This window comes from Notothenia coriiceps, unplaced genomic scaffold (assembly GCF_000735185.1).
Source record: "Notothenia coriiceps isolate Sejong01 unplaced genomic scaffold, NC01 NC01_scaffold00004877, whole genome shotgun sequence".
Lineage (NCBI taxonomy): Eukaryota > Metazoa > Chordata > Actinopteri > Perciformes > Nototheniidae > Notothenia > Notothenia coriiceps.
The window spans coordinates 115,110-139,618 of NW_011337578.1; the positions used below are offsets into that span (position 1 = coordinate 115,110).

The following is a 24,509-nucleotide window of genomic DNA, read 5'->3' on the forward strand; positions in this document are numbered from 1 at the left end:
CGTGTGTGCGTGCGTGCGTGCGTGCGTGCGTGCGTGCGTGCGTGCGTGCGTGCGTGCGCGCGCGTGCGCGCATCCTCTCCTTGTGTAACCATGGTGATGGTGCCTTCAGTGACGGATTGTGTCTGTTTGCCTCACTGTCAAAATATATGTGCACAACACACACACAGACACACACTAGAGTGTTTTTGTGAAGCAGGACCTGTGTGACGGTTCAACAGGAGCAGAGTGACAGATTCAGGTGCAGCTTTCAGAGTATGTTAAAAAAGGAAGCCTGGAGGAGGCTGTGTGTTTGCCACAAACATGTAGGTCATATATTTCCAGGTCTGGGTGTCATGTCCTACCTGGGAATTTAAGTAGTACTTGTTTTGGCTCTGAAAAAATGTGACAGAATAATGAGTTTATCTGAGGTTATGCTGATGTTGGTTTTTATCTCCTTGTAGGTCCAGGGATGATGTCCTCAATGATGTCGTCAGGGGGACGCCAAGACCCACAAGGACAGCCCGCCTTCAGCTCTGACTACCTGTCTGGTGAGGGGGAAGGGAGGGACTGCTATTTATGTATCACACAGTTGTTCTAATTTAGTGTATCAACATGTGCGAAATCTGTGCAGAGTCACATGGGATCTTTTAGTTCCCCCTCTGGATCAGTTTGAAAAAAAACAACCTTGCCAGTTGCAACACTTCTGGGCATAGCTTCAATGATTTGAATATTTAAAAACAGAAAATGTCATTCCCCTTCCCACCATTCCTCTCTTTTTTACATCCTCCCCCATCATGTTGTCTCCCTGGCTCTCTGACCCCAATGTACTTAGCTAAAATATTTCTCCTTGATCCCCCTTTCACTCTTTTTCTCTCCATCTTTCTTTCTCTCCTCCTCTCTATCTCTGTCTTTGCAGGTCCTATGATGGGTGCGCGGACGGATCAGTGGAGCATGAACAAGACAAAGGACAACAGCATGCCTGACTCATTTCTAGGTCCACTTTACTTTTTTGAACCTCTGTGTCATTTTAACCTCTGAATACAAACTTAAGGGTATCATATTATCCCTTCTATATGTTTGTTTACAAACAATACAGAATATACAATCCTTTAAACTAATTTGGCTGACATTTGGTGGTTGTAATGTGTTAATTTATTATTTAGACTGGATTTATAGAATGTTTTAAATTATTCGGATGGCATTCATTATATGGTGAAAAACTGGACACGGCTGGAAGACATTTTCAAATTCTACTTAGTAGCTGTTAATAATGCTGCTAGTAATACCCTATAAATTAGAAGGCCAGTTAATTCTTAATAAAGGTTCATTGTTAAGTAAAGATAGCTATAACGTGCACTCACCCGCTACTAATACAGCTTCCTTACAGCAGATATTCTTAACTATGGTGTTAATGGCACTCCAGTGGACAGTTTAAATGTTTTATTTAAAAAAGAAGCTCCATAGATCGACAACAAATATTTTCGTTTTTTTAATCCATATTGGTTCATATATAATCCGTTCCAATCCAACAAACCCATTACTATAAGATTATTCACATGTCTTTAATATGTTTCCTATAAAAGAATCCTAATTTTATTTCAAGGGAATTAAATGAGGGGTCCCCACTTTATATTGTGAGAGGTCCTTGTCTGAAAAGACATTGAGAATCATTGCATTACAGTATATTCTTTAAAAAGAAGCAGCAACCAGTTTATATAGTGTATGTAGCTGCAGTACATACACGTATTATCTGTTGACCGGTCTCTGTGCTCTGTCTGTCCATCAGGTTTCTCTCAGTCTGGGATGGGAGGGCCCGTGGGGTCCAGCCAGCCCCCCTTCCAGTCCGGGATGGGCTTGGCTCTCGGCCAGACCGGGATGGGTTCTGCTATGGACAGCCAGAAGAGTTCGGGCCTGTTTGGTGTGGAAAACAAAAGCACCAGTGGAAGCGGTCCCTTTAAACCCAGTGATCCATTTTCCCTCGGTGGCCTGGGAATCCCCTCCATGGATCACTCTGCAGGTATCACAAAGAGGGTTGGTTGCATGTGTTCCTATTTGCAGAAGGGGCGGGTGGAGACAGGAGAAGGAGGAGAGAGGAGGAACAGGTAGTGGTAATCTCTGCTGAAGAAGGTTTACCTGACACTCCCAGTAACAGAATACTGAGCAGGTGTTTTTGTGTAGTTGTTAGGGAGGGCTGGTTGTATTTTTCACACAGAGAACTGGAGCCCCTGCTGGAATAAAACAAGTAAATCCTTGTCAAATCTTAAATTAGCTTGACTTGATTCTCATACGTCATGCACATTATTATAGGAAGCCCTGTAGCATGGCAGCAGTGGCGGATGGTGATAGGAGAGCAAGAGCCTGATCACACAGGGCACATTTGAGCAGCAGAGGGCAGCCTCTTCTAGTTGTTTCCACTGCAGTTCAGCTTTGTCATCACCACTGGATTCATCGCTTTATCCTCTCTGCACTTTACTATTCTTTATCTTTAAATTTGATCAAATGAGACTTATGCAATGGCCATAAAAAAACACATCATTTTATGTTGATGAAAAAAGCCAACCTATATGCTACCATGACAATTCTAGTTGCCTTTTATCATTCATTTTTAATGTTTACTACGCTTGAGGGAATGACAGCTGTGTCTTAACTGAATGTATGGTTGCCTAGCAACAACAACACAAATCCCAGGAGAGGATATAAAGACGAAGCAGCACATCATGCCTTCCAGGGTCTTTCTCTGTAATTATGCACACATTCAAGCTGCTTTAATAAAGACATGCTTGCAGTGCTGCACATAGTTATTTTCTCCCATTAACCTAATGTTACTCTCTATGTCTGTTCAGCATTAAAGCTTTTGAGAAATAAAGATTTAAAACATAACTAAACAAACAATTACTCAGCATCTGAGTTTCATTTGTGCAGAGTGTATTAATCATTCAGCACGCTCTTATTCAGGGTTTTATTGTGTATCTCTTCTCCCTTCTGTTTTGTTGGCCTGCTAAAGATAGACCAGCTAACGGTACACGCTGGTTATGTAACAGTTACTATTCTAGTTCATTACAGGAAATGTAGACATCTCCTAGAAACCGGGGATGAATTGAGGGGAGATTGTCTGTTACCCAACATCAGTTGCTGTATTGACTGACACACACTTAGTTTTTAGAATGACAACCCATTCAATGTTCAGGGAAGAGACTAGTGATGTAACCAGATGCTGCTGTTATAAAATAAATGTCCTTAGCGAACCGCTCTATTAAACAAAATACCTGCAGACACTCTGGAAATATGCCAATCCTGTTACATAATTTAGATGACAGCGATGAAGAATACAAAATAAGCTAATGTTTGATCTTACTGTTGCAGATTGTTTTAGAAATAAAATATGCAACCTTTAAGCACAGAAATCAAATTCAGAACATATGAGCTGATGAAGATGGAAATCTGTTTTTGTGTCTTAAACTGCGCTAATCACAAAAGTAATGAGGGATAAACCGAGCTCAATGTCTCAAGAAGGATACGCTCTGTTAACTCAGTGTTACTGGAGCCATTAGATTCATGTATCTGTCAGAGACCTCGATTATGTATAGTACAAATGACTGCAGTGAAGATGTTATTAGTACATATAGATATAATATTCAAAATGAAGGAAACATTAACAATGACTCACTGTGTATTTAACTGTGACAGTAAGCAGTGGCAATGAGCAAACATTAAAAAAAGCCCCACAGTATTGTAATGTCTATTGAAGTAATTTGTCCTACATGAAAGATGAGGACTTGTCAAATGCAATGGCGTCTTTGAAAGATATATAGATCTAAAGCTTACGTTTTTGAGTATTAGTATTTGTTCTAGTTGCCAGGCAGGAAAAACATTTGGACTCGTGTCATGTCTTCTGCTTCTTCCTGTCTTACATCAATGGATATCGGATAAAGCAAAACCCATTAAACCTTTTATTTAAATAACTTGTTTTACAGAGGGAGCTTGTCAATATGTGCTTCTGTTTGGTCAAAGAACCACATCATTCTGGCTGTATTTGGAGGTTTTTTTCTTCGACGGCAGGAATATGAACAGCGCATGTACAATAAGAGATGTGCTGGATAAATCTTAGTACAAATAACTCAATTGCGGTTCCCTTTCTAATTCACACGTTTTTGCGACTCTGGTGCATTTAATGTCTAAGTCTTAGACTCTAAGACTTACAGTGTAAAGAAAAGGTATTTTTGGGGCTACAAAGCTTGATGCTATATTTACCAACCAGCATCCGGCTCTTCTGTGTGTGTCTGTGCCTGATATTTAAAGTCCTCTACACACCTGCTTCTCTGTGTGTGCAGGGGCTAGTGGGACTCGCTGACATGAAACCCCTCACACGCAGCACTTTTGCATAGGCTAATAGTTAGAGGCAGGTAGTGCTCCAACATGACTGTTTCACTTGGCAGTGTGCCAGTCTACAGATTAAGATGTAATCCCTTTTTAATAACTTATCGCATTAAATATACATGATAATGCTCCAGTTTCATCTCAACCTTGAGCTGTTTATAGCCATACAAGCATTCGAAGCCAAAGGGAGAAGATATCTACAATTAAATAAGTAAATCAATTCAGAAATATATGAAAATGTTACAGATTAAAGGGGTATGCAGCTTTTTCTGCGTTCACATTAATATCCAGTGATGTAAAACAGAGGAGGGGTCGATGAACACTGTGATAGAGCAGTTTTACTTAAAACCGGGTGAAGACATGATGAAGAGAAATGAGAGCGGGATATAGGTTAGAGGTTTGTTTATACAGTCCTTCTCTCAATCTGTCTGTTTTTATCTGTCTGTTCATCTTTTCCTCCCTCATTCTCTCTGAGGTAATGGAGTGCTTGTCAGAAATGATTGAAACATATTGCTTTGAGGAAAAAACATAAACAACGATGATGAATTCCTCCGCAAACAGGAGATAAGATAGTGGGAACAGAGAGATGAAGGGGTAAATTCCGTGCAAGCTTTATTCTTTTGTGATAAGTAAAAGCTTGCATGTGCACATTTTGTCATTGTGTTGTGATTCTGTGACTCATTCCACGTGTGTATTGTGCCATTTTTGGATTATTTTTTTGTGTTTCTGTATGTGGGAAAATGATCCTTTTTCTAACAGGATTCTTTAAAAATGCATGCTGGATCCTATTTGAAATGAGCTTGATGCATTTACCTTGTACAGTTGCTTCAGTGTGTGTGTTTTTTTGCTTTGCTGTGTGTGCCTGCTCCCTACAAGATCAGCTTTACCCTCTGGGTCATGATCATGTTAAAAAGAGTTGAATCAAATGTGTTTTCCACAGGGAGACAATCACACAATAATTGTTTGACTGATAAGGGCCAATTTAAAACTCAGTCCATTCCAGACTCCATACAGAATTTTCAGATTTGAAAACCTGACGCTGAACCTCCATATGTCCAAATAGGAAATGGATAATGCACATATAATTACATTTAGTGAAATATAGAATGTCTGTTACAGGTAAGTAAATGACAGGTTGATTGTATTTATAAAAGCAGGCACAATCACGTACTTCATATTTTATGAAAGCGTTTGAAGGGTTATGCCAAAAGGAGCTTTAAAGCAGTCAGATTATGGTTACAATGGCTTGAACCAGCCAGGGGGGACACTGAGAAATAAACTGCAGCAATCCATTATGGCTCTAGGTGGTTAACAAATTTTTATGTTGTGTATATATTTAGCACAGAGTTTCTTGTACCTTGGCGTTATTCTACTCATGACGTGATGGAATAACCAGTTGCCCAGGGTCCGAAAAACTCATAGAAGCCTTTCTATCTGTAAGCAACACAAAGAAACATTGATTAGGATGTTTGGATTGACAGAACTTTTGCTACAAAACCTTAAAACTACCTCAGTTTATATGTGGCACGGCCTTAATCCTCTCCGTAAACCATCTGATTCTATTAATACTGACACGTTCACAGGGAGTGGCATAGTCTAAACTTAGAAACCTGATCTTGATCCCATTGGTTAGCAAGTTCAGTGTCCAGAAAAGGAGACAAACTATATGACCAGATTGTCTCTCAAGTAGTCAGTTTACAACGTAATATAAATCTGAATTGATGATAACCAATTGGTTGCGTAATTGCATTGCTGCCAATGCATTTCGCCCGCTCTGTTCTCCACATGCACTGCTTACGTTCAATCAAAGCCTACTCAAACATGATTGGTCAATACTACTCTTCCCACAAATGGGACAAAAATATTGCGCTAATACCTAGAGATCATGCATTTACATGCAGATATCTGTTGGATAAGTTTGTAAACAATTAATAAATGAGGTAGTTTAAACCAGCTATGGTAACCACAATCTGAAGGCTTTTTGGCTCTGACACAGTATGTGATTGGTTCCTCCTCTTATAAAACCCTCCCCCCCTCAGCAGCTCCCGTACTCTCTCCAAGCGGCTCAATGGACGACAGCAGTCCCTCTTCCTCCACCTCCGAACCCCTCAGCCCCGAGAGAGTGGGGCCAGGGGGCGAGGCTGACAAGCAGAGGCGCCGGAAGAAGAAGAGGAAGGGCAGTGACCAGGTCTACGACTTCTTGGATAGCCAAGAGAATAACATCGGCCAATCTCAAAAGCCTGGGATGCAGGATAAGGGAGGAATGGAGGAGGATGAGGATGATGAGGAGAACCAGGACTGGGAGATAAGAGAGAGTGGAGGAGGGGGTAGAGTGAAAGGCAAGAAGACTAAGAGTCGGGCGAAACTTCCCGAACAGTGGGGAGCGCCCCAGCAGCCCATCTCTCCGACGCCGGCTACAGTCGCTCCTACCTGGGCTACTGCCGACTCTGGTCATTCTGACTCCAACCCCAGCCCTGTTTTGCCCTCTTCCCCTTCACAATTTTCCACAAGTTTCACTAATCGTTCCAATGCTAGCCTTGTACCAGATTCATCGCCTCGCTCTTATGAGCCGATGTGTGGAAACGACTTCCCTATGTCTGCTAAAGATGGTCAAAAGGCAAATGAAGTGAAAGTATCGACCAGCAAACCTGAACCTACCATTAGCCCAGCGACTAATGTTCCTGGCAAGAATAGTTCAGCTGTGGATGTTAGTGATAGTCTAGCACTGATGACAGGGGAGAATCTTAGCCCAGTCTCCCAGACCTTCTCTTTCCTGGATTCAGTTCTCCAGACCCCTCCAGGCTCCACTCCTGACTCACAGACCACCACCCCTATCACTAACACTCCCTCCCTTGCTACAGCCCCCATGGCAAAGTCAGAAATGGCCATCCCTGCTTCACAAGCCACTTCTGTTCTTAACACTTCAAAGGTTACTGCAGACCTTCCTCCTACTTCCGTTCTGTCAACCAACCCATCACCGTTAGCTTCCGCTGACACACACCCTTCAACAACCACAGTCAAATCAGCCCTCAACGTCGATGCCAAGCCTTTCGTCCCCTCAGCCACGCTCATGTCTTCTAGCATGACTGCAGCATCTCCAGCTTTTAGTACAACAGCAGCAGCAGCTTTCACAGGAAGCCCATCTACAGCACCCACTACCACCCCTGCCATGACCCTTAGTTCCTCACCTTCTCCCTTTAAGAATGAAGCCACTCCTGCACCATCATCATCAGCCACACCCCCCAAAAGTGTAGCCACACCCTTTAGCTCAGCAGTAGCCACTCCCCCTCCACCCATCACCCCTGCAGCCCCTCCTTCTCTCCCTGCACACTCAGAGCACCAGGAGTCCTCGTCGCCACAGCTCCCCCCAATGGAAGGTTGGTGAACTACAGGGAAGATTATGAATAACATGGAGAAACATTTGAACAAAATCATTGTAGACTAGGAAAGCAGGAAGTAGTTACTGTTTGTCTTCCTGTATGCATGGCTCTCTGTCTGTGGATTAAGTACCAGGCCTCCTTGGTGCTTGATTCTTTCCTCTATGTATTTGTAATAAACAGGGCTTGACACATTAATAGAGAGCAGCTCCACTTCAATCTCTTTTTTAGATATTCATACACAGATATCGGCTCTTTGCGACCATTCATAACACCTAAGAAATATGATTTGTATCTCAAAAATGTACCAGAGAAACATTTGTGTCCACTATATCATCTGATGGCATGAGTATGGGACACAAATGTACTGTGCTGGTTGGGCCCTATATTGACAAAACTGCGAGGGTAAACTGATAAGTTGTCTGATTTCCCTCTGCCTGCCTCTGTGTATCTGTTACCATGATCATAACAGTTGAATCACCTGACCTGCTGATTCTGATAGCTATGCCAGCATTGCTTGCTCCGCTGTCTCCTGTTTCATCTGATTGTCAGCTGCCTGTGTAACCTCCCACATTATCTCCTCTCTGTCTGTACCAAGACACACATAGCCTGGGTCCTTGCATGGCAAACTATTTTGCTAATGCCTTTTAGATTTATTAAGTCAATGTTATAGTTTATCAACTACATTGAGCAAAATGCTTGTAGTTGTTAAATCTAAGTTAATGATAGACATGACTGCGACAAAAAAAATGGTATAATGTATAATGGTTGTGGTTGTTAAATGCCCATCCTGAAATTATCCAGTTATCTTGATGCCTCTTGGGTTTATTGTGTCTATATTTTGTGTTTATATTACAACTGTTTGTCATTTATGTGACCACATTAAGAGTCTCACATTTATAGATGTTTTGTGGAGAAGCAGAATACTTATTGTAGGACGTTCTGATTTAGGCAGCAAATCTGACCCATGCTACCCACTATAGAGCAGATAAGAGTAAGACAATACTTAGAGTTTGACTTTAAGAGACCAAAGCAACCCCCCCAAAAATGGAATAAACCATTCACAAAATTGAAAGCCAGAATATGTGTCGCAAAGCTCTGGAAGACCTTTAATAAGGTTGCCTTGAGTAAATATATGTTTGTCATTTTATGATGTACACCTGTAATGTTTGCAATTCACTACAACCGCTCAGTTTTTGGTGATCTTGACAGTAATGTTTAAATTCAACTAAATGAGTATTACTGAGGTTATCTTCACACCATTTTCTTATTGCCCCCGCCTCTGTTTTTACATGTGCACATGAGGGGGGCAGAATAAATACTCTTGAATATAATGCATTCCATCACAACATCATCATTGTGTGGCCACTCTTTGATAAGCCAAAATACTAAAATGATATTCATTTTCTTATGACCTTTATTATCCACTGCAAAGATCCAGAATAGTTTTTAGGTTTAAAAACAAAATAAAAAGCTGTGTTCTTGACCCTATTTAAAAATTTAATTTGTGCCTGTCTAATACGTAATCCCTAATGTAAACCTAACCACCTTCAAATGACAGGGTTTCCCCCAGTTGGTATAACTGCAGACATGACAAGTCTGAGAAATGTCACGTGAATGACAGAACTTCAACATATAAAGCTGATGAGTGTAACAGCCAGCAGTGTAATGTCGGCCCTTATGGCCTGCTTGACCTCTTATACACTGGGGTAAACCCTGAGATGAGCTCAGTCTAATACTTCCTCCTCCTGATAATGCCAGGTTTCAGTCATGATGATTGTCTCTGGCAACATCCCAAAGTGCTGAATGAAGCTTTCATTTCCAGTGTGATTCTCTCTATGCTTCCCTCAGCACTAAAACATTACCAATTACACGCATAAAAAGGCCTTAATCCGGACAAAGCACAACTGCCCTTTAGTCTCTAAAGCATCCTTAAACCTGAAGAAATTCTAACTGGAGTTTTGAAGCATCTTCACAATTTTATTTGTACTATAAGTTCTAACCCTGAGGCCTTTGTATTGTCGAGGCTGCTGATGTAATCACATGAAGCTGATTCTGAACATTGTCTTTTTCTCTCCCCCTTCCTTTTTTCTGTTTCATAATGCCACCAACCATGTCACCTTGAACAACAGGTAAGACAAGTTCCTCTTTTTGCTTTTGGTATATTTTATGCTTCAATTTTTATTCAATTTGGAGCTCTGTTGGAGACTTTGGACAACCTTGATCCACAGTAGCTCCTGCTGTGATTGTTGGGTTAAGGTTATTTCATGTATATTCCTGTGTGGTTTTAACAAAGGTGGAAGTGAAGGTTTAACATGTACAAATGGAGTAAAATGAACTAAAACACTGTTATTTCAAAAGTTAGAAATCATTGTTTGCACCCTCTTATGAGGCTTCAATGTAGACATGCATCCGGTGTCTTCATTTAAGTTGATCTCAGCATAGCATTACAGAAATCTTCAAAATCCTTTTCTGGTACAAACCATATTCAAACTGATTACATATAACTGTTGATGTTCACTGAATGTGGCATAGAAGAGGGTTAGTGAAATAGACCCTCTTTAGTTTCCATTTTGACTAGCTGAAAAGGCACAGGTTCTTCTTAGATCAAATAATTATTCTTTATTTTACCAAAGCAAATTTTGCATTCATAATGCTGTAAAACTGTTAAAGCATTTTATAAACAGAAATGGGCATAGCCTATACATTAAGATTCAGCTGTTTAATGAATATGTTGATATTTTTATCACAGTCTATTTTTATGATTGATATGAGTCAGCATTCCAAACTTTATCAGTCTGTTACTTTTAAGGGATTGTCACTTTATACCCAGTGAATGCTGTAAATTAATTACATTATGAACATCCTTGCTATTCTGTTACTAAGCTGTTTTCAACATCTCATGCCACTCAGTGTCTAGCAGATGGTCTTACTTGGAATATAATGATGTTATACTTCACACCATATCAGTTGGTGTTAGACTAGTGTGCGTCATTGTATACTCGAGAAATTAGCTCTATTTTCAAAGACAAATGCACCTTAACCAAGAGGGTTCTGTCCCATCTGACTTAATAGGCAGAAATCATGTGAAACTTGACCCTTTAGCTTCTCTTCTGTGATTCTTTGTGCTGGTTGAAATGTTGTTAGGGTGGTTACACACCACCCAAGCCTTTTAATGTGTGTATTCAGTCAGCACTAAGTTGTCCCAAGGTGAATTTGTTGCTCTATAGCCGGTTCTCCCTCAGTACTGGATTTTGCAGATGCTGTCGCTACAGCACGGACACACAAACTTCATGGGTTTTGGAAAATGTAGCTTATTACAGTTTGTCAAACAGAGATGGTGCAGTGCAAATTGAGCTTTTAATATTCATTAGCTCATAAAGTCGGAATAACTAAGTCTGGCCACTCAGTGCTGTAGCATCAGAGTACTGGCCAAAATAACATTGACAATTATTATATAAATGTTAACAAGAGGCATTATGTTCTTTCCAAAACTCAATTTGCTTTAAAAGTTCAAATCTTTAGCAGATGTGTTGCACCACTTTAAAAAAAACAGTTTTACATCCCTTAACATAAACAATTAATGATATTATTTAATTGGCTAAGGTTGTTATACATGCAGCCACATATAGATCTACAACTAGATAAATGACAGTCTGATCTAATCGTTCAATAGCAACATTCTAATTATAACTCATCATACCAATTATGATGAGATAATACATCATAATATGTTGTCACTTTATTGAGGTCACTTGTGAAATGTGGCTCAAACAGTGCTGGTGGAGTGCTTCTGTTTCCCAATGATACTGGGAATCATTGGACAGACTTTAATATAGTTATTGACAGCTGACTGCTTGTGTGGTTCAATGTTATGAAGACATCTGCTCGGCCCTTCTGTTTTTCTACCTGTGTCTATTTTTCTCCCGACTGTCTGTGTCTATTTATAAACCTGCGTACTGCATTACTGTGGGTGGGTGAGTATCAGCACTGCTCGCTGGCTCCATCTGGTGTCTGCTCGGAGAAGTGCAGCTCTGACAACGATCAAAGGACGTGTAGTGAGGAACATGAGACGTTAGAAATATTTTAAATGAATTCCATGCAAATAGTTATATTTCTGTTGCTGCGAGGAAAATGGTGGGCCAATAGAAATCACAATTCTCTGGTGATTCTTCTTTTCACTATTTGTCAGGAAAAAACTAAAACATCAAGGTCAGACCTTGACTCTGAGCATTTTTCATAATTTGTATAGACCAAGCTCATTAGTTATCAAGAGTTATCATCAAAAAAAATAACGATATATTGGTTGCACCACTACTGCTGAACTGCCAAAAGCATACAGTCCATAGAGCTAGACTGATAAATGCAGAGATGCCTAACTATGATGTTTAAGGTAGAATTAAAACAAACAAAGACAACAATATAGACACAAATAAGAAACCTGAGGGATAGATGTTGAGATCCAAGTAACATTTCATTATTGAGTATTGTCAAGCAAAAGGTCAAAAATAAATTAAAACCCAGAAAGACACACTATCAGCAAAGATAGATGTCACAAAAAGATCCAGTGAAATTGAGGTTTAAAGACAACTGCAGAGGAAGTGTCAACAAGTTTTTTGTGGTGTTCTGGTGATGGATTTTTAAAGAAAGGGTTAAATAATGTAGCATTTTAGGTTATTTTTTACTTTGAAGGTGCATGATGTCTGGGACTTAGAAAATGTCTGCCAGACTTATGGGTATATTCATCCTAACAATAGCAGGGTAATGGAAAAGCCCACGTGAAGGCTCATTTAATTTTCCTGCATGTGATGGAACTTCAGGGTACCTTCTGCCTGCGTGAGGCCAGTGGTTGGGTAATTGCAATCATCCTGTTTGATGTTCTTAAAGTGGAATTTCCCTCATGAGGGAGCGCTGCAAACTGCAGGATCTCATAAAGGACGTCTTAATGACCTGGTTGAAGATTGACACCTGTATCCGTCTCTATTTTATATTCTCCATGCCTACTTCAGCAATATTCCTTTCAGTTCTGTCCATCCTTTTGACCATGGTGAATGGTATATATATATAATACATATACATATATAATATGGTTTGATGCCTTTTGCTTTCTTTTTATAATCTGCTGTTGCAGGAAAGCAGGAAAGTGAGTTTCCTTCCTCCTGCTTTTCAGTCATATCTGACTCATTAACAACTAACATCAATTACAATGTAGATGCCAGAAGATGCTGCCGATCTTCCTTTTTGGTTTGAAGTAATTATGCAGGTCTTGATTTGAGCAACATTAGGTTAGCACGCTAACCTCTTACTCTAACTCCTCTAATTGGATACTATATGTGTGACTCATTTAAGACCTCAACCAATCAAATGTAAATTATTAAAGTAAGAAACATGCTGGGGAAACTTATACAAAAAGAAATGATCCTCCTTTTCTTCTCCCTTTCACCCCAATCTCTATCTTGTCTTAACTCCCATTCCTCCATAGACTCTTTCCTCTCTTGGTTAATTTCATTATAACCTCCCTTTAACACTTCCTCCATTCCTCCCTTATTGCTAACATCATCTGTTGCTCCTTATCATATTTCATCTATATCTATTCCCGGATTCCTCTTTCTCCCTCCCCCTGTCCACCCTCCTCCATCTTCCTGCTTCTACCCCTTGTCTCTTTTCTCTTTCCTTTTCCCCCTCCACCTCTTTCCTCCATCTCTTTGCCCTTTCCGTCTCCTTTATCCACGTCACTTCTTCCCCTCTCCTGCCCAGACTCCCTGTGTCGCTGCGGCACCGTAATAATCACTGCATTGGAGACTGGGGGGTGGGGGGGTTTTGCGTTGTCAGGGAGACATGGGAGGCGGTTACTGTGGAAACAAAGAGACTCCGCGAGTGAGGGATGGAGGGATAGAGAAGGGGTGGACTGGGTGTGACAGTCAGAGAGGTCGAAGTGTAAAAATAGAACCGGTCTGACAAGATCCTCCACCCTCCTTCTCTTCCTCCCCCTCCCTTCTCTCTCTCTCTCTCTCTCTCTCTCTCGTTCTGTCCAGCGCCATGGGCAACCAGCTGTAGCCTCCTATCTCTCTGTTTCCTCCATCTACAGCTGGTGTTCAACAATCTGTGACCTTCAAAAGGAGGACGAACAGTGACCTCTGCGATGTAAATCCTGAGCCGAAAGCCACAAGAGTATCAGATTTAATTCGACCTATCGACTGCCTTTTCTAAATATATGACTTGTTATTTGGCTCTCCTGCTTTTGAACTTTAGTTGTCCTTCTCCGTTTGTGTCCCACAGTGTCTCTGGGAGAGATCTTGTTAGTAGCAAGGTTGCAAAAGGTTTTAGAGATTTATACAGTTTAACTTGGGAAACCACATTTAACTATTTCACATTTATAGTCATTCAAGTTTCCAGATATGATTTGGACAAGGCTTTGTGAAGCTACAGCAGGCCTTTCATTGGAATAATACAGCCATCTAGCATTAGCATACTAATGAAAAGAAGCCTGAAAATGGATAGAAAAAGCTGGAGCAAGAGAATCAACTATGGGCTGCCATTGCCATCTGGGTTCCTTAGGCCAGTTTTGGAAACATCTTGTAATCTAAAATCAATGTTGACATCTAACATGATATGATATACATAGTAATATGAGGCAGAAAAAGTTATCAAAACATTTTGATAGAACATTACTTAAAGTAAGTGACAAAATTGATGTCAGAGCAATCTGCTATAAAAAGGGGAATTGTATTTGAGAGTGGAGCAACAAACACATACTGTATGCTCTATGGCACAGAGGAAACATATATTGTATAACAGGCTGCTAAACTCACATAACTCATTATATGGTCTTGCATATGGGATTTGTTGACAGAAAAAAAGAAAGAACAAATATAAACAGCCTTAGTCTAAAAAAGATTAGTAAGTTATGCGATAAAATCAATAAATGGTTAAAGAAGACCACAGGAGAGGGAGAAATACCATTTGTTTCACATTGAAACAGTGTTTTAGCCGTACAGTGTATAGAAGACGAGTGCTAAGGATACTCACAAGCAGTACAGTGCTTTTTTAAGAATAGTTTTGTGTTTTCAGAATTGAGATCCCAATTGAGTGGTTTTTAATTAAATGTTTTGCATTTTGTAACTCATTGATTTTCAAACAGTGAGGCGACTAGGACAAAACGTTAACAAATATAGCCTCAATTACAGTCCTCAAGTTGTACAAATTGAAAAACAAAAGCTCTCGAGTAAGCGGACCCACACGTATCTGCATCATGTTGAGAGAAAATGACTGATAAATCAATTATTGCTAATTTGTAAGAGCAACATAACCTTTCTCTATCAGCAGGAAACAGCTAAAATGAACAAGACTAAATGTTGAAAAGGATCAAAATGACAGCTGACTAGGGATTAGGAAGGCTCAATGCTACAACACTCAGTGGGCTAAACAGTAGCACTTTATCTTCAACAGGATGAGACCAATCAACGGTTGGGGCGATTTAACGCACAAACCCTGATTCAAACCAATCTATGGTTGTACAGTACATTGTAACGATTTTCTGAAACATCATGAGGAAAGTGAGCAATCGGTATCAGCTAAAGCTTATTTCCCGGCTTTCAAATATTCTAGTTTAACAAAGACACTGAGAACACATTCCTATCACCACCAGCTAGATTCCTTCTATCTGATTTGTTCATTATAACATGAAAGTATTCACATTTTCTGAAGGAGCAAATTGAATACGGGGGAAGGAGGTCAGTTTCAGGATCGCTCTTGTCTGAAATGCCTGAACCTCAGCTGTCATATCTACACATGTCTCTGCTTTAACCTTTAACCCACCTGAATGTTAGCAATAACCCCTAACCCTGAGCCTGACCCAAACGTTAACAGAAGCCTCCACATCTTGCATAACGCCCCTCACTTCCAAGTTTATTGAAACTGAATAACACTCTAATGCCTTCCTCTTCCTTCTGGCTGTTCCCCCCTCTGTGGTTACAGTAGACAAATTGTTTATGGAGGATTATGTAATAATACCCATTCATTTGCACTCATGCTTGACAAGCTGCTCTTGTTAGGTTGGCACAGGCCCTGGGGTGTGTTGGGGGGGGAAGTGTGGTTGGTGAGAGACGGTTGGCTGTTATGTGCAGGGAAGAACTCTGGATAGATGTGAGGATGTTATATCAGGAATTTGTTTAAAACAGGTTCTGTTCTGGAGACATTTAACACCGTCTTCATGTGAACTGGCTGTCTTGGCTTCTTCTGTCTTCTGAGAGCAATGATCACTTTCTGATGGATCCTCAGTTTTAACAGTGTGAAGGCTACGAGATCTGTGTTCAAAAGAAACAGTCTTTCGCTTGCAATGCTCTAGGATTTATAGAACAGATTAATACCACACACCATTACCATACGTGTATCTGTTAGTATACATGCTTTTGTATGGCAGTAGAAAAGCTGTGTGGAGGTGGCATAACGTGCAAAAATGACATCATCTGGGCAAGAAAAAGTGGAGTTTGAGGAAGAGCTAAATTGGAGTTTTTAAACACCTTTGCAGAAAAAGTCCTGACCTAGTGAACATCAAAGCAAAAGAGGCTCTATTATGCTTTTTGGGGTTTTCTCTTTCCTGTATTTAGTTTTTTGTGCATGTAAATGGTCTGCTAAGGCTAAAATCCCAAAGTTCCCTCTACACCTCCCCCCCCTCCCACCTGCATTTTTTCATAAGAATGCAAATGAGCATAATAGGCCCCCTTTAGATGGCCAAGGCAAATTGTTCTCAGTTAATACAAGGACTAACACTGTTCAAAAAACTATTTTCTTTATTTGTAATCAGTGTATTTGTAAACATCAGATATCAGATCAGTAGAGAAAATCTAAATGTTGAATTTTCCCCTGTAAGTAGAACTGTTGGATGTGATTTGGCTTTCAGTTTAAAACAATTATTCAAAAATAATTCTGTTTTCCAAAAAGATATTCTACAATACAGAACATATAGTTTGAAAATATAATAAAACCCTTTATTTGATTACATGAAAAATGCACATGGTACATATTGTATAAGTTCCCAATTTTAATGTGGATCCTCAATGCTTTAAGCATCCTGAATAATTTCCAGTTCAAGAAGAAATGATATGACTAGAGACTGCTGTATTCCAGATGGTTGCACTCCTTGAAGCCAATTTATGCTCTCGGCCGAGCGTGGAGATGATGATATGAGTGCAGAACGTCACAAGGTCACCCTGAAAACAGCATCAGTTAAATGCCTAGAATGTAGATATACATTATGATTGTATTACTTAAGCCTGCAATTTCATGTAGATACAGTAGTGTAATACTGAAAGTTAGCTGCTGCTACACATTCAGTTTTTCAGCTGAGTCCAGAAAGTCAGTGCTAGGCAAAAACGTGGAGATAGGAGAGGCTGAGACTCTTTGCATCAGAAAAGGTTTAATCCTCCTTGCAAAGCTGTTGTGCAAATCCTGAGAGGAGAGGAGTGGGATATTGCAGCATTCTTGAAGGATCCACTTTTATGGATAGAGTAGAAATCTACACTCGAGTCACCCTAGCTTTATATAGTCCTGTTCTATATATTGAATCAGGTGGCCTAAAGAAGAGTTTGGACACTTTATAAGCGGTGTGACATTGGTGCAACATTAACATAGGGGCACCGTAGGAATTGCCTAACGCCAACTATTTATATATTTGACAGCTAAAGGGTCCAGCTCAAATGTATTCCTTTTGTCCAACATATGAAATGTGTGCTCTTTTTCCCCGCTGTTCTTCTGTGCTATGACACAACCAGTTTTTTACTGCAGACATTTTGACCTGTTCCACACAGGTGTTATTTTTGTTGATTAAATTTGTGATGACCCAGTTCAATTTTTTCATTCAAGTAGCCATGCCAATAACTCAACTCTTGCAACAGGGATGCATCCATAACTAATGTTATTAACTTTTTCAGCTATGACATGTCAAAATGTCCTTGCTTCTGAGCTTCACTTTCTTTGTATTTTTTTTGTGGTATATTCTTACATGATACAAAGCAGATATAATTGAAAAACTTATAATTTCAATAAGGATAACAATGTCAAATGACCATGGAGGCCCTAAAAAAAGCAAGATGCTAATGACTTGGACTTATTGTACATTCATCAGGTTGCAAAACTCAATCCAATTTTGCGTTGGAAATGTATTAAATATGTTGACCTAATGATCTCTTACTAACAGGCAGCAGGAAGTCTCTTACACAAATTAAAAGTTTCATATTTATAATTTGCAATAATCCAGTGGCGAACCGTGTCTATCTAGACACTCCCCCCCCCCCACCCCCCCACCCTCGCGGCATTATAATTTCCGTGGTCTTTTCACTGAATTGTCGTCTTGAAAAGGGTACTCACAACAATTCCTCAACAACTTCATCTTCACCTGTTGCACTTGTCATTTCAACGTTAAAAACAATAAAACGGCATGAATTGCTTCATCGCATTCATCTATCTAGATCCTCTGCCTCGAGCCGGTTAACTACCGGGCCTTCGAGAGTACCCTGCAACCCGAGGGAAACACTGAAAGAATACGCCCATTGGCTACAAATCAATATATGATTGGTTGATCAAACTGTCAATCCAAACGTACGCTCTCATTCCGTGCAACGGCCAGGGCATTCTATCAAGGATGTAGAATACCTTGGTTGAAGGATGTTCTACCCAGAACCCAGAACAAGATCTGATTGGTTGCTTTCTTTTCTAACACAAAACCACTGAAATGCGTAGTGCATGGTCCGAGAAGGACAAACAAATCAACGTAACACTGTAATATTACAGATCAACAACACAGATACAATTCTCCTTTATTCATTTTATATACATTTTATTACATTTTATTTATATAATTGAATCGATTTTTTGTTTGTTTTATCTGAGTGTTCCAGGGTATTCTCTGAATACCTTGAAGGCCCTGACGGTTCGCCAGAATAATCTCATTTGGCTGTTTTGGATGCCTGCCTGCATCAAGCCTGCATCTCTTTGCAATCCTCTTTGTCCCATGAGAATGTACTGGGAATCTAGTATTCTCTGGGGTTTTATACCTGGTTTGCTCATTTAATCCTGAGAGAAAAAAGGGAGCTGGTTGATGCAAATCTTGAGCTACATGTTTGCAGTAAGCTAATTATGCTAGTGTGGTTGTGATTTGATTTAATGTAAAGCTAATCAATGTGATTAGTTGTTCAGCAATAGATGAATACATCACCAATGCAAGATGCTCACCTTACAAATTAACAGTCTGTGTTCATTCTTCCATTCTCAACTTAATGTCATAAGGAACAACAATGAAAGCAACATGTTGCAATGGCGTCAGGCAAGCCACAATCACTGCCAAGAAAAGTTTAGTCAAATGCAATATACCATTTATTTAATCAAATGAATTATTGTCAACTAAACCAGTGAATGTTATTAAACAGTAAGCGGGTCAAAAAATGGCACGCACATAATAATTTCAGTGAGAGCACACATTAATCAAGACGAGAGCACACTATTCAGGTCATGCAGTACCATTTCATGACGTCAAGGGCGAAACATTACAGGCTTTAAAAATAATATTATCTTTTATTAATTTTTTTACTTCCATGGCCAATCATGGGCTGAATCAGGGAGTCCAATCAGAGTCTAGTCAGGATGATTACAGTCTTCAGTGATGTCTCACTAATCTCTCTTGTGAATCTCACTCCGTATCAACATGTGAACAGTGGCAGTCATATGGCAGCTGAAAGACTGTGGCAACCATTGATCAGTGTGTGTGCATGTTCGCCACTATGCGTGTGAATGTATGTGTGTGATCATGTGTTTTTATCTGGGTAGGCTTGGGCAAGTTTGTCGCTAGGGGCTGGATGCTGAAATTGTGCTCCGGCGAATGAGGGAATATTCCGGGCTGTCATGTGACCGTGTGATGTCAGAGAGAGAGAGAAAGAAAACAGAGATAGAGAGGGAGAGAGAGAGAGAGAGCAAGGTACAATTTAGCCCCACAGCTGATCCGTGCAGTGCTCAGAGAGAAGCAGAGACAACCAGACACACACATTCTCACTCGCACACACTCATTTGCCTTGCCTGTAAACACATGCACATCACACACATCAGCACAGTTGAACCCACAGAGAACTCCGAGGCATCATCTTAAAGAAAAAAAGAGAGGATGCATTGCTTACTGTACTTTCCAAGCTCATAACACTTTGGATACTGAGGACGTTTCTGCATCCTGGAAGAGTAAAATCTGGAGACAGTGATAAAGAAGAAGCAACAATTACAAAGACAACGACGAAAGAACTGGAAAGAGACTGACCTAGCAAGAAAAAGGGCAAGACAACAGAGGGAGAATGTCCTTTCTGTCTGGCTCGCCTTGGCAGCAGCCTGGCATTATTAGTGGAAGCAGCGGGTACGGACAACCTTCCAGTGGGCATCCGCAGCAGCACAAACCTCAAACTACCCTCTCTGGTGCCAACATCCCTGTGGTCCCGGGCTCCACTCTGCTGCCCACCTCCAGCCTGGCCTCTGACCGGAGCAGTGACTGGCACTACCAAGGCCAGATGGCACCGGGGGGGCAGGCTGCTGCTGCATCACAGGGGGGATCAAAAATAACTTTATCAGAAGATGAAGCTAAATTAGGGCGGGGCAAGGTCGAGGGGACTTTGTATGGGATGGCGGCAGAAGCACCAGGAACGCAGAGCTTAAAGATGCCAGCACTGAAGATAGAGGATGATGGGACCATAGGCGGAAGGCCAAGGGAGGATGGACATAGGCTGGGAGGGGCAGGGGGGTCATTAGGTAGTACAGGACAAAGCCCCAGCAGCCCCTTATCTTCTCACTCTTCCCCTTCGTCTTCAATACATTCCCCTTCTATCTCACCTGGAAGAACCTTCCCGGATTCTGCGCTAGATCGTAAACCCACATCAGACTCTAACTTTGGACAGAATTATTCAGGCAAGGATGGATTTTACATCCAGAGATCTCAAGTGTCTACACAGTGCTTGCCTCCCCCTTTGAATCTTGGTTTCACTGGAAGTACAAGATCAAGCCCTGGGAATAAAGATGAGAAGAAATCTGATACGTCCTCTACATCCGAAGGGCTACTCGGAAGTTTGAAAGAAAGTTCAGTTGGAGCTCCAACTAATCAAACGCTCAAGCCATGCTTAGGAAAGCAAACTAAAGTTGATATACAGCCTACTGGCACTGCTCCTTCTGCTGTCAACCTAACCGAAAGTAAAGACCGTATCACAGCAGGCCTACCTCCACCCTCAGCCAATCTTGGTGTGGTTCGGTGTGTAGAAGGGAAGAGGATGGAAAAAGAAAATTCAAGCCTTACAGATAAAGGAGTCGCAACAGGCATGTCACCACAGGACGTAAGTTGTGTTGAGGAAAAGAGAATGGGATCATGTGCTGTCTTGAGCAGAGAGACAAAAACTAGCCAAAGCAGTGAACTGCCACAGCGGACTGCAGTGAGACGGGCTATGTCTGACTGTTCCCACCTGTCTGTCCCCATGATGATGGCTGGAGCGTACCCCACAGGTATGGGAGGCTTGCCAGGAATGATACCAAACATGCCGCATTTTGACCCAATGGGAACAGCGTGCCCACCCAGGTCGCCCTACCAACACGTGGCTGTCCGACGCTCGCTCACGGTCACCGATGGCACAGAAGCTGCAGCCGAAATGGCAACAATGTTGTCAGCCCCGTTAATGAGGTCAGGTGTATTGCCATCATCCCCACCTCCTAAGAGGCATCAAGGAAGCTGTGAGACCAATCTATTACTTCCTGTACCACTCCCTACAGGAACGCCCATTAACAGCACCCAAGATATTAAACTAAACACAAAGGGTAAGAGTTTCTTCAAGCGTTTGTTTTTATCTGTTGGAATGGGTATGAGAAAACAAACAGTGTAGATACAATATATAGGTACATTTACAGGGTAGATTGACCAGGTAAACCTAATTTGGTGGAATTAGAGGGTTTGTAGCCAATATGGCCACTAGGAGGTAGAGGTTTGCTACTGAAACGAGAGGAAGTTTTTTTTATTGTTAATTTTTTTATTTTCTTAAGTTTGCTTGATGTTGTCTTTAGCATCAGAAACTTGTAGGAGTAGCCAAAGCTAACTAGTCACAGTTCTTTTAGATATTTAAAGCGCTATTTCTACAGCACACCTAGCCCAAATGTGATTTGTTTTTTTAGGAGTTGTTCATCTCTTTGCTTGAAATCTTTTTTTGTCCTTACTGCCGCTGCACCTGAGCACAACCATGGCATCACAGCTTATTGCATTTGGCTAAGTATATGTTTTTCTCTGTGCATTATTTTCCAACTTCAGCTATGTCTGAAAAGAGGTGTATTTTTAAATATCATTAGGAGGCTGCCACACTGCTGGTTGCCACTTTGCTTGAAAGCACATGCACTATACATGCAACATGTTGTTGCAGTCAGTGGCTCTGAACATTCTTTATGTTCATCCTTTCGGTCTTGATTTTGCCATTTCTGCTGATGGACTATACCATTATCCACCTGTGGATTTCCATTATGCCTCTTTGTGTTCCTTTTTGTCAGAGTTGTATTGATTATCACTGCTTTCAGTTTTACAAGCTTTACATTCCACTGACAGGGAAAGCCTTGCTGCCAAAATATCTATTTATAGTTATATATCCATTTCATGTTTTCTACCCAGTTTGTAGTCTTTCAGCCAAGTGGAGTAGCAACTAACTGGTTGGTTAATTAATTTAAGACCGCGTTGTACAGGTATATGAGGTTTATCTTTGAGGTCACACATGCCATCTGGAGCACTTTGAATTTGATTGAATGACCCCCTTTTTACGTCAAATGCAAGGAGATTTTCACAAATGTAGATTAATAGTGATGGCAAAATAAAGGGAAAGTGTGTGGAGGGAGCTGGCAGAGGATTATGAAACGACCAGCCCAGGGATTAGAACATAAAATAATCGCTGGTTGGGATTATTACCGTTGTATATTATATGGCTTCATATAATAAAGGTAATGAGAATACACTGTATATTTCTCTGCCAATGTGATTTACTCTTTCATCCAGCTGCTGTATGTTCTGTTTTTCAGACTGCAGTAGGCAGAGAAAAGCTAGGACATTGATTAGACATTGACTGTGACTGTAGTCATTCAAATATAGAGCAGCTATTTCTAGCAACTTGCGTACGTGTGTGAGCATACGTGCATGGGTACATGTGTGTAGGTGAATAGCTTCCACTGACGTGAATCTTACAGATTTGAAAGTCACACACCCCCACAGACATGCTGACAGTAGACAGCATGTTGATTTGGCACAAAAAGATAGAAATAGATCAACACTGAATAATACACAGTACACAACTGTAAGGGGAGGGGTGTAGGACACTTGTGAAAGTGTGAAACAAGGAACTCAAACAGTGATAAAACAACCAATTCATTAAACAGACGGGCTCAGGTACCTGCAGTCATGTTGGAATCTTTTGACCCTCGCTTACCGTTTGTTGGGGACAGCACATCCAGAGGGAAAAATTACCAATAAATGAAAAACGCTTGAATTTATCTTTCACATTGTAGCTTTGAATGAGAGGAAAGGCAAACGGGTGCACCACCTGCATGTGGTTAGTCAGTGCCCCAGTTTCAAACCTTACACTTCTTCTTCTGGACAAAAATCATGGTGTGTCACATTAAAGGAGACATTTACATTTGAAAAAAGCTAAGCATGCCATTTCTGATGCAAATTTTTATCTGATGACCAAGTGAAGAATGTCGCCAGTCCTGTATTTTCAACTAAAACTTAAATCAACATTAGCATAGAGCCAATGCATTTGCACTATTGTCAAAAACCTAGCAGCAAATAGTAAATGAGGGACAATTTGATATGCAACTAACATACTGTAGCACTTAGGCCAGTGGTGCATTCACTTGCTACTCGCATACAGTAGTTGCATATAAATGTTTATTAGCTTTAAGAATTGATATCTGTTTCTACGACGGAGTATTAGGGCCACACTTAGAAAAAGAAAACTGAGATATTTCGAGAATAAAGTCGTAATAATATGAGAATAAAGTCATAGTTACGAGAATAAAGTCCTAACATTACGGGAATAAAGTCGTAATATTACGAGAATAAAGTCATAATTACGAGACTAAAGTTGTAGTTTCATAAGTGACTTGAGAAGGAGACAACAGCAGCGTCCTGCAATAAAATGAGGAATGTGGAGCATCTTGTGAAGCAGTACTTTAGTTTAGGTTTCTCAAATAAAAAAATACTTAATCTTTTGGCACATCAGCATCAGATTATCATAGGTATTAGAACTTTGAAAAGGTTTTGCAAGAAAACAGAATCATATAAGTACATCAGGTTTCATAGAGCTAAAACATTTCAAGTGCTACTCAACTGGCTTTAGATAAGCCTGTCCTTTATTAGTATATAAGTGCTTTGTTAATAATCCTTTGTTAGGAATTCTATCGCTCGAAGTGGAGTCGAAAGAGATGAGTTTTCAGTCTCCCCCGGAAGATGTGCGAAATAACTAAATACTTAATCTTTTGGCACATCAGCATCAGATTATCATAAGTATTAGAACTTTGAATAGGTTTTGCAAGAAACTATGTCTATTATTTCGAAGAAAGAACCAAACAGACTTTGAGAAGATTGTCTCCTTTCTGCAGGAAGAAATAGCTGGTTCTGGCCGACTACAAGGCTATCGTTGGTTACATCTACAAGCTGTTCAAAGGGGATTTGTTGTTTCACAAGAAACAATGAGACTTGTAATCAAGGCTTTGGATCCAGAAGGAGTC

The 24,509-nt window shown here is 40.6% G+C and overlaps 1 protein-coding gene across 5 annotated transcripts in view; it reads left to right on the plus strand.

Moving 5' to 3' along the window:
- map4l (microtubule associated protein 4 like) overlaps window positions 1-24,509 on the plus strand; it is a 107,498-nt gene that overhangs the window by 48,235 nt on the left and 34,754 nt on the right. For 3 of the 5 annotated variants that reach the window (XM_010767908.1, XM_010767905.1, XM_010767907.1), the window contains exons 3-6: window positions 441-527; window positions 896-973; window positions 1,766-1,996; window positions 6,396-7,733. In XM_010767908.1, the coding sequence (XP_010766210.1) occupies window positions 441-527; window positions 896-973; window positions 1,766-1,996; window positions 6,396-7,733 (1,734 nt within the window). Of the gene's footprint in view, window positions 1-440; window positions 528-895; window positions 974-1,765; window positions 1,997-6,395; window positions 7,734-19,760; window positions 21,567-24,509 lie in introns of those variants that run through there. The other 2 variants (XM_010767910.1, XM_010767909.1) reach the window with 2 other exon arrangements.